Here is a 10,933-nt window from a genome sequence, read left to right as displayed (position 1 = left end):
GTGGGATGACGAAATGTAAGACATTAAATCCAGGTAAACTTGGTATATTGTAAAATAAAAATAAATACATGACTAAACAGATAAAGCACAATAAGAGCAAATTTAAAGGCGCAGTAGGCTTCAAGTATCACACAAGCCCACGAAGAACTCTTGTAGGAGGCTGAAGTCGTGCGTGTTAAACTAGGGAGGGACAGGTTTCAGCTTAGTAACATTAAGGGCAAGCATGTACTCTGATGAGAGCAGTGAAACTTTCCCCCTCATGCTCCCAGCCTCCACTCCCTTCCGGACTCCTTGCCTTGCAAAAGTGTGCGCAGACCCGGCAGACCGCTGTGGAGAGGTTCAGGATTTGGGGGGGTTGTTTTTAACAATCTAACGAAGAAAAGGTTTTGTTTGTTTTTTCAAATCTTGGCTGATCGCTCTACTAAACCCAAGTAGGACTACAGTGCAAGTTTCCCTTCACTAACGAACTTTTACTCATTTGGATTAATCAGCTAGATTATGGAAAAGCTTGTGAGAGAGCGCCTTTCCTTAGCGCGCGGGATACGCACGGTCCTTCTGGCACTCGTACTTTGCGCGCAGGCTTGTTTTGGCTTTTCGGTCGCTGGACAGCAGGAGAGCACCTGCGAGGCCAATGGCAGCATTTACTACATGGGAGAATGGTATTTCCTGGACTCTGATCACTGCACTCAGTGTGAGTGCACCGCTGAGGGCTCCGTGTGTGCCCGCACTGAATGCACCTCTCTCCCAGCTGCATGTATCCACGTTAGCCACTACCCCACCGACTGCTGCCCCAGGTGTGAAAAAATTGGGTGCGAGTATCGAGGGGTGGTGTACGAGCTAGGACAGAACTTCCAGGTAAGTCAGTGCCACATAAACAAACATAACCTATTGGAAAGGTCTAAAAATTTGTCTTTTTAGGCCTAAAAATTTCCACCATTTTTTTTTTTTTACACTTTTTCTATATTTACTTTGATAGACGTTTGTGAATCATCAGGCTATGAAGAAAATGTAAGAGGGTTACAGGTGTGCATTGGTTGAGACGTCCATCGATAATAGTTTAGTTTTGTAAGAATAGTGCTCAAAGTAGCTGCAACTATTTAGAAAATGGCCTACAAGTGAAAATGTCAGCATCGTCATCCTAAAATGAAGCACCTTATGTCAATAGTATTATTTAAGTAGATCTTTTCGACGTCAAAGCTGTAGTAACTGTACTGTACTGTAAATGCATCACAACAATAACAGTGTACAAGAACATTATAAGAATACATTATTCGAAAGAATGACTTGAACACTAATAATAACAACACTTAATAGAAGTTCTAAAATGTAATTATTATCTAAATAATCTGAATATCATAGAGATATTCTAGTAACACAGGGGAGCACCAGTTGGTGTTTAAACTTTGGGTCTTCTGGTCTGTTTCATGCCGCCCACTTGTGCAGCCATTGTTCCCTATTGTTGTCTCTGAATGCATGTGTCAGAACCAAATGAGGATGAGCTTTGATGAATACTAAAGCCTAAACCAGATATCCGTTTGTATGTAATGAGTATGCAGTAGTAAATTGGAGGTAAATGGCGCCCCCTTTTGAGTTGGTACGAGGATTAGTACACGCTTTAAAAAGGATACCATTATACATAATTCGTGTGCTTGCTAGCAGTGACTAACCCGCATTTACATCATGAGGAGATTAGGAAATGATCCCTGCTGGGTCTCAGTGTATGCGTGTGTTTGTGTCGGTGTGTGTGTTTTCCAGCCATCAGAATGTGAGCAGTGCACTTGTGACAGTGATGGCATTGCCCGCTGTCTTGTGGCAGATTGTGCGCCTCCACCATGTGTCAACCCTGTCTATCAGCCTGGGAAGTGCTGCCCTGAATGCAAGGAGGGTATGTTAAAAACACAGTTTAATAAAAGTAGAAAGTTAAAAAAAAAAAAAAAACCACTCACAGACAGCATCACAGAGAGAACATTTATAAGACATTTATCTTTTTTTTTTTTTTATAATATGAGCATCGTTTTCAAATGTTGTCATTTAGACCCACTCTAGTGTGGTCTTGTTTTGTTTTTGAAAATTGGTTTAAAATAGGGATGAGTGTAGTTACACAATGCTATCCATTTGACTGATTATGTGTAGTATCTGTTAAGTTCCAATTACCTCTTCTTCTCCTCTCCCCAAAGGTCCTAACTGCTATGTTGATGGATCACGCAGTAAAGTGATTCCTGCAGGAGAGCCCATCTGGGTTGACTCCTGCACCAAGTGTCGTTGTCACGACGGCCAAGATGCTGGTTACTGGGAGGGAAACCGCCTCGCCACCTGTTCCCGCCTCAGAAACTGTAAACCTCACCAGCCGCCCACCCAGCAAAACTGATTCTCTGTCAGTAGGTAGACTGTCAGAGGTCTACATTTCTTAAAATACATGTTGTTTAAAGAAGCAGTACGTTAACGTACTGTATAGTACTGTGCAAATGTCTTAAAGTACCGGTTCTTTCTTCTTCTTTTTCTTTTTGCTAGAAAAATGGGAAATAGCTGCATAGATTTATTTAAACTTGTGCAAACACACATAGAAATACATAATAAAAGGCAAAAACAGAGTTTGTACTATGCAGTGGAAGGGTATCTGTCAAGGAGTGAATAACAGATGGATCAGCTGAAAGGCCACATACAACTCTCAGGTCCTGTGTCAGGTCCTTGCTGGACTTTAAGATGCTGTTTATATGCTGCAGATTTTTGTTTGGGACTGCCACTTTTCCTCCACTTGTCCAGTTCCTCAAATTCCTTAAGTTCACACTGCACACAATGTCAAAATATGACAAGTTTTCTGCTAGAAGTTCTTTCGGACCTTCGCTTCTTGTTGGTGCAAAAATACTATTTTCTGTCTCTCAGATTGTGTTAACTTTGATATTTTTTGTATCATGTGCCTAAACATATGATTTTAAATTTGCTAAATCGTCTCTTATCTAATCTCTCTTACACTGGTTCATCTCTTGAGTTGTTTTTTTTTTTATAAAAGACCGCCCTTCAAAAATAATCAAAACAGCAAAGACAGTCCAAAACGGTCCAAAGAAAAAAAATTGAAAAACCTCTCAAAGTTTGGAGAACTATTGCTCAGACCAATTTGAAAAATTACAATAAAGCCTGCCTACTTTGAAACAAAATATAAAGAATGACATGTGGCTCAAGACTTTTTCACAGCATTGTACCTTAGGCAACAGGACAAGGATACCTAATCCAACATTTCAGTGTAACAAACAACACTAAAGCTGTCACTGACAGGACACTAGCTGAGAATTATAAGAACGCAAAAACACAAAATTAGGTTCCAGTAATGTTGTTTTAAATGGACAACAAACACTCCAACACTTGTTCCCAATACCTGCACTACTACAGAAGAATCTTTAATGAAACAAATCTAACAGGAACAAGTAAATTAAACGACCCTTGAGTAGTGGCCTTCCTATCATGATTGGTGTTTTTCTGAGAGAGAGAGATGAGTGGGCTATTGCAGACCTTGGGGAGGACCAAGGAGGTATTTCAAGCATCAGAACAAAGCCAATGTAAATATTGGATGACAAGAAATGATAATTGACCTGTCACCAGCTGATGCAGCAGTAAAATGCATGCATCACTGTGATGCAATTTAGACTAGGAAACAGCAGAACGGAGCAATAAACAACTTTGTGTCTGTTCTATAAATATTGTAGTTCAATTTCCATGCTAATTGAAATATAATGTATGAGAGTATGGCCTGACATATGACTGTACAGTAGTTGTAGACAAGTGTAATATTTGAAAGCAGGGGTTCATTTAGGAGAATGTGATTTGTACATGTACACTGTAGAGCAGAAAAAAAAAACAATCTGTAACTCGCAGCTTTGCTCATTTTTCACAAGAAAGGTGTAGCTTTTATACAAACAACCTTCTACATTATTTACACTCTCCAAGTGGAAAATTATGATTTACTGTTTTCAGAATGAAATGTAGCATGAAGTATATAGTCTTTTTTTTTTTTTTTTTTAAACAGAAACATTGATAGGCAGCAGGCCTACCTTCTGTAATTTGTCATCATTTCTCACTTTGATCATGAGGGACATTTCATAGAAAAAAACAAAAGTGATTTCAAGTTTAAAACTCTGTGTTTACCGCTTTGACATTACATAATAATCTTGGGCTGCTGCTGCCTGCATCAGTGCCATTGATCCATTGTAGCTAAATATCATTAATAAGCAGACGCTGTGTTTGTATTTCACAAAATATGAAAGAATTCCTACAAGTGCAGCTTTCAATTTACTGGCTGATATGAAGGGAACTGATGTGATGTGATGCTGCATACCTTTTTGATAATCCATACAGGTGTGCAGAGAAAATGTGCAAAAATTCTTCAAATTAAAACTCCTTTTTCATGCCCATTAAACTTGTCTGTTTTGAATTGCTTCTTTTTACTCTGAGTGACTCATTTACTGTGCTTCTGTCTGTGAGGACACCTGCCCGATGCCGCTGCAGAGCTTTTCTGCTGACAATGGGAAACAAGCAGCTTCCTGGAAAAAAAACCAAAAACAAACCAACAACGATAAAGAACCAGTAAACTAAAACAATAAGAGGACGAAAAGGCTTTTGTGTTGTGGACTTAACTAGAGGACAGAATTCAATTCAGTTTTATTTATATTACTATGAGCAATATAAGTGAGAAGTGACAGTGGGAAGGGAAAACTCCCTTTTAACAGGAGGAAACCTCCAGCAGTGCAAAGCTCAGGGAGGGGCAGTCATTTTCCGTGACTGTTTGGGGCTGAGTGGAGGAAGACAGGTCAAACAGAGTATAGGAATAGAGCCTGAGAACAACTAATGAATAAATGCAGAATGGTGTAAAAACCTACGAAGGGTGAAGAAGAAGCACTCAGGAGAGAAAAGAGGAAAAAAAGTCTGCAGAAGTTCAACTGGGCTGTTTGAGATCAAGAGGAAATATTCAAAGAAACATGAAACACACCATCATCACAGTATCTTTTTAACTGCAGATTTATTGATTGTATAGAAAAAGTAGGTTTGATATGATTTAATGCATTCTATATAAGATATAACATTTTCAACATTCAATGTACAAAAAGAAAAAAAAACATACAGGTACAGGAAATCTTTAAAAACACCCACAGGCCTGAAAGTCCCGTCTGCCATCGGCAGCAGATGAACAAAAAAAGTATCAGAAAAAAAGCGCTTTGAATAGTTGAACCACCAGGTTTACCTGACAGCTGGAACAGCTTCAAAAGTCAAAAAGTCCAACAAGAAACATCAAGCACTCCTCGTGGTTCTTTCAAATACTACTTATGCTAAAGTTTCTTCTGCTGATTTTTACATCTTTAACCCACATTTTATACACACTGCACTGCACCCATCCCTCTCCTGCTTTAAATTATACCTTTTTTCAACTTTCTGTCAACTTCTCATCTCATAAAGGCTTCCCAGAAGGATTGATCTTACATTTAAAGGGACACTCCACAAATTTTACAGTTCAGTCTATTTGTTTAGGTGTGGCTTGAAATACCACAGTGCCCATGAATTCCCGCTGCCTTTGCCATCGAGGAGAAGGCAGCTAGAACTGTGTTTTGAACTCTAGTTCAAAGTGACTTAAAAGGTGTTGAACCCACTCATAGTTGATCCACAGTTAAGGGCAGAGCATGCAACAACATTTTAAGCCCATGCAAAATGAACCCAGCAAATATGAGTCAAATTCTTTATTAATCTTTTGGTAAACAGGGAAGTAATTTAAATTCTTTTTAAAAGGGTTTTTTCTTGACTGCCCAAAATGTCCAATTGCACTTACCAACTCTGTGAAATATTTTTAAACTTCTATTTTAAAGCTAACCGCACGGCTGGGATATGTTGGCCTGAGTGGCCACAACTTTACAAAGCACATTAAATTGCTGCACTGTCCCTTTGATATGGCGGGAATGATGAAAATAGTGATGCCATCATTTTATCTGCCTTTAATCTTTGATTATGTTTAGATAACACAACAGGTTTATAAGACAAATTTAAAAAATTTGCATGACTGCATTAGAATTGAAACTAGTCCTTAAAATGTCATCCCACATCCCTCAACAATGACTTAAAAGAAGAACATAATATAGAGGTGAATGAATCTGTAATATTGCACTGCGTGAGCTGTAAACACTTTGGAGAAGGGATCGTTGTTGACCCCTGTGTGCAGTCTGACAACACAAAAACTCACCAGGAGACTACTGCTTAAAAAACAAAAAATAGGATCAAAGCACAGAGAGAAAAGTGAAAAATAAAATGACGACATGCAAAGAGGACATGAAAAGAAGGGAGACACAAGGATGGGGATGTGTGCCGAGAAAGAGGAAAATGGAGATACAGTAAGTGGCCGGGACTTCACAGACTCAAAGAGAGGCCCTGTCAATATCTATTGAAAGTCGAAGCACCCTTGTGAGGCACGGCTGCGCCTGAAGTGGGTCCATCACAAAGCACAACAGTGTGCCATTGCCACAAACAACCTAAACTGGCAGAGTACAAAAGAAGAGGCATTGAAAAGGGAGATGGTGCAAAAAAAAAAAAAAAAGAGCAAGGGAGGGGTGGACAGTTTGAATGAACGTGTGTGCTCGGGTGTGTGTGTGTGTGTGTGCAGAAAAGAGCATTGATACCTTCCAATAAGCTTGAGGCAAAGATAACAGAGAGCCAAACAGATGGGAACAGTTTTGCCTCAAGGCTAACCAAAGAGGAGGCCAACGGTGCTCGATTTTCACCAAAATAAAAGCCCCAAGTTGTTCTCTGTGGTTCAAATTGCAGTTGCAAGACTTTATGCAACCCCCCTGCCACTTTCATGAAAACATACTGCAAATGCTTTCTTTTCTTTTTGCACCGAAACAAACATTTAAATATTTTCAATCTCAAAACACACATTTCTATCGCGTTTGCCCAAAAGAAAGAATTCAAGATAACCTTCCCTTCCCCTTAGCACACATCACTTCTAAAGGCATCAGTTTGGCGTTTAGGCGTCAACAATAACAACACTGACAGTAGAGACCAGGAAAAAGAAAACAGAGGAAGAAGAAAAGCAAAGCATCAAAGTACAAAACAGTCAAAGACTTCAATGCGGTGATGGAAGAAATGACAGAAGTAAACATGAGACAAAAAGTTCCAGAACTTTAAATAAAAAAAGGATTAATTTAGCCCATCGTTTGTGAAATCTGAATGGGTGATAAAACCGTTTAGCATGTAGGCTTGACAGCTGATGTTGATAAAATCTGAAGCAGCAATAGGGACGTCAGTCATACTGCTCAAACTGTAACTTCTCATTACTGCCCTAAAATTAACAATTTCCGCCAGCCAAAGAGCAGCACCTTATAATTTCCTCCGTCCGGATATGATCGTCTCCTGCTAAACGATTGACAGGAGAGATAAAACGGCATATTAATATTATAGTATCAACGGACTATTAATGAATTGTGACACTTAAAAAAAAAAAAAAGACTACCAAGTTAGATTGTAGGCTTAAAAGAGACCTTGAGAATTATTTCACCTTGTCCTGCCCGTGGAGCCGCTTGTAAATCTTACAAGAGTCAGCTTTTGTATTCACGCTGCTTTTTTCCTCATAAAACATAACTGACAGCTCATTTCTTCGACATCCCACCGAGCAAAAACCTGTTCAAAAGACAGCGGGATGACGTCGGGAGACAATTTTGCCAGATGTCTGAACGACATCAAGATTTGGTTAAAAAGTAAAGGATGAACAGCAGGATGACATCAATCCACTGATGAACAGATCAATGGATTGATGTCCCTTTTTTGTCGATTGTTGTTTTGTAGATTCAAACATGGAACCTTCTCGTTATGAGGCTGCGGCGCTTATCCTGCTCCTACTGTGCTGCTCTAGCATGCTGGAACAATGTGTTTAGCCTCTCCAGAGGTGTACACAAATACCATCACTACGCAACACACAATGAGAATAAAAACATCATTTACACGTGTATACACACTTGAAGTTCGGTCCATAATTTGTTGGACAAAGACAATTTTTTACAATTATGTGTACAGTGCAGTGGGTTTTAATCAATAGGTGGCTGAAGTGCAGACTTTCAGCTTCAAATTCCAATTCAAGGGGTTTAACAAAAAGTTTGAATTAATGGTTTAGGAATTACATCAATTTTTTAAAAACTATTAACCAAACCAGCATAGTTTTAAAGATTTATTTGTAGATTTATTTTAATACTTTCATGAAACTCCTTTGCAGTCAATAACTGCTTGGAGTCGAGAACCCAAGGACATCACCAAATGCTGTGTTTCCTCCCTTGAGATGGCTCGGCTTTTACTACAACCACCTTCCACTGCTGCTTGTTTGTGGGGCTTTCTGTTTTTGTATTTAATAACTGAAAAGCATGCTCTGTTGGGCTGAAATAAGGTCACTGACTTCGTCATTGAAGAATCTCTAATTCCTTTGCCTGTAAAGGAAAAACTCTTGGGTTGCTTTCTCAGATTACTTTGGGTCATTATCCATTTGCACTCTGGTTGAATCTGAGCAGAGAGCATAGTGTGTACACTTCACAGTTCACTTGTGTAATTAGGGGTTTTAGACCTTGTTATAAGACCTCCGTATTTCCATTCATGAAGGTGTCTCATGATTGTGGACTTTGACAATGATACCATTACCTCCTTGAGTTCATTCTTGATTTCATTAGACAAGAAGTTGTTTTTCTTAACATCTGTGTTATCATTCACTTTAGTTGTTTTCTTTTTCTTCCAGGCCTTTTGGTGTTGCTGCGCTGGTCAGTGCATCCACTGTTTTTAAGAATGAACCAGACTTTAGATTTGGAAAAGGTTTTTGCTGTGTCACTGATAGGTTTATCTTAGTTTTTCAACCTAATAATGGCCTCCCTCACTTGCACTTACATCTCTCTTGGCGTCATATTTGAAATTACTTTGAAGAGGTGTAACTTGAGATATTATGTCTGGTTCACTTGTTGTGAAAAAACAAGATAACAGACCTCGCCTGGCCATGAAACTGCCTTTCAGCCAATTGTCCAAATAACTTTGAGCCTTTGAAAAATTGGGGATGGCATATAAAAGTGGCTGAATTTCCTAAATGGTTAATGCAAAACCTCTGCAACGCAATCAGATCTGGATTGGGTGATTTAAAATCCACTGTGGTGGTATACAAATGACAAAATCTGTGTCTTTGCCCAACAAATTTTGGACCTATCTGTACAGGTTGCCCAGTAATATTAGCCTATTTGGTAAATTTGATATAAAACGTTCACTTTTGGACCAAATTTAAAACTTTTAAGACATCCAAACAAAACAAATTTCACCCCCTGACTTTTCAACCAAATTTAGCGTTAACAGTGACATTAGCTAAAAGAAAACCAACACCAGTGGATGTCTGGAGCTTAGGGGAATACTGTATGTGCAGAAAATATGGTAAATTTCCAATATCTTTTAAAGGAGTATTAGCTCAATGTTGACTTTAAAGTGCATATTAGCAAAATAAACTGAAAAAAAAAGAAGTTTCCAGAAGTATAATCTCCTTATGTGCTGCAGGGGGTCAAAATCATAACTGAGCTGTCAGTATGTATCAGACCTGCTGTCTTCAGTTCCTCCATTTGATTTCAAATGCTCTCCAAAGATAGTTTCAGTACACTGCATACAGGAGAAACCCTTTCATCCTTTCAGTTTATTTACTGTTGTTGAAAAACTCTCAACAAGTCAGCTTCTGCTTCCAGAGTTTAACTTCATATATATGTATAAAAACAGAGAACAAAAAGAGAGTTCCCGGTCGTCTGTAGCGGCTGACAAACGCGTTTCATCAGCGTGTTCATGTGTCACCAGCACTCATTTGAGTCTTCTGCTGTAGATGCAGGCACAATACACATTCATTAATTGATAGCAGAGGGTTTGATTGAGTAATTAGATCCAAACAAGTGACTCCCTGACGAAAATGTCCAAAGCAAATTGTCTGTTAGCATCACAGGGCAAGAGACGCTGATGTCTCTGATATGCAAGCCGTTAGACACAGTAACACAGTTCATCACTGCATGTCAGTATGTTGTGTTAATGTTACAGCTTGACTCCAGGGGCTGTTAATGCGCACAAAGTTAGTTCTTTCTTGCATTTTCAAAGTATGCATGAAAACAGTCTGTGTGTTTTCTCATGGAGACAGTTTTAAGACGTTACGAGAAATCCATCGTCAACATTTAACAAAGTGTTACGTGACACACCAGCAGTTCCTGTCAATGCTCGCTGTCAACATGCCATCAGTTGCCCTCCAGTTTGATAGGAAAACTTAAGTTTGACGCCACTGATAATCCACCTTTGGTCCACAAGTTATTCATTCTGCAGTCATTGATTGTTACAGGTGTGATAGCACCCACTGTCTGCTTCAAGAAGTTGTTGGTGGAAAGAGCCTGAGTCCTAAAAGAGAGAAATATCAAGCTGAATAGAGTGGAAACGAGGCAGAAAGAGACACTATGATGTGCTTGTGACAAGTTTTGCTCTCTTATTTTCAATTTCATATTCTTTCAGATGCCTGTGAGACACTCTCAGTTTTCTTTCCATCCTTTAAGTTCTCTTCTTTCACATCTTCCTCTCACTAGGCCAGTTGCATCCTCCCCCACATTGTCCACTTTCTCTCTTTCATTTCTTCTAGCCCTTAATGGGCCGAGGTGGTGGCTTGCCGATCTCCACGGAGATGTTTGTGTACAGAGGATACTTCTTGACTTGAACCAGTCTGTAGGTCAGAGAGCTGATGCCGTCCTTCTTCATTGTGTTCTTGGTGTTCTGTATTTTGTTGAATCTAATGGAGTAAATGAAGAGAGGGAAGGAAGGGCAGGGAGAGAGCGGGAAATGAAGGAGACAATCAAGAATATTAGATTCAGTTCAGTGTAAGTTAAAAACAAATCAAAAACAGGAGTACCAGATAAAAAGTACC

The 10,933-nt window shown here is 39.2% G+C and overlaps 2 protein-coding genes across 2 annotated transcripts in view; one reads left to right on the top strand and one right to left on the bottom strand.

The window, feature by feature from the left end:
- Positions 1–193: 193 nt before the first annotated feature.
- Positions 194–4,411, top strand: LOC146367783 (von Willebrand factor C domain-containing protein 2-like). Its single transcript, XM_084913343.1, has 3 exons — positions 194–855; positions 1,756–1,885; positions 2,178–4,411. The coding sequence occupies exons 1-3, from the start codon at positions 499–501 to the stop codon at positions 2,366–2,368; spliced, it is 678 nt and encodes a 225-aa protein (XP_084769469.1). The 5' UTR covers positions 194–498; the 3' UTR covers positions 2,369–4,411.
- A 583-nt stretch (positions 4,412–4,994) lies between these two features.
- b4galt2 (UDP-Gal:betaGlcNAc beta 1,4- galactosyltransferase, polypeptide 2) overlaps positions 4,995–10,933 on the bottom strand; it is a 204,582-nt gene continuing 198,643 nt past the window's right edge. The window contains exon 8 of the mRNA XM_084913342.1: positions 4,995–10,798. Within this exon, the coding sequence (XP_084769468.1) occupies positions 10,648–10,798 (151 nt within the window). The 3' untranslated portion in view covers positions 4,995–10,647. The remainder of the gene's footprint in view (positions 10,799–10,933) is intronic.

The sequence above is a fragment of the Perissodus microlepis genome, chromosome 18, assembly GCF_051167445.1.
Source record: "Perissodus microlepis isolate ML-2025 ecotype Zambia chromosome 18, ASM5116744v1, whole genome shotgun sequence".
Taxonomy (NCBI): Eukaryota; Metazoa; Chordata; class Actinopteri; order Cichliformes; family Cichlidae; genus Perissodus; species Perissodus microlepis.
The sequence above is the reverse complement of the archived record's forward strand: the minus strand, read 5'-3'. Positions and strand labels throughout refer to the sequence as shown.

Excerpts from the sequence above, each read along its gene's own strand:
- LOC146367783 (XM_084913343.1), top strand. The coding sequence starts at position 499 with ATGGAAAAGCTTGTGAGAGAGCGCCTTTCCTTAGCGCGCGGGATACGC. Across the intron at positions 856-1,755 it reads AGCTAGGACAGAACTTCCAG|CCATCAGAATGTGAGCAGTG; the intron begins GTAAGTCAGTGC and ends TGTGTTTTCCAG. Across the intron at positions 1,886-2,177 it reads CTGCCCTGAATGCAAGGAGG|GTCCTAACTGCTATGTTGAT; the intron begins GTATGTTAAAAA and ends CTCTCCCCAAAG.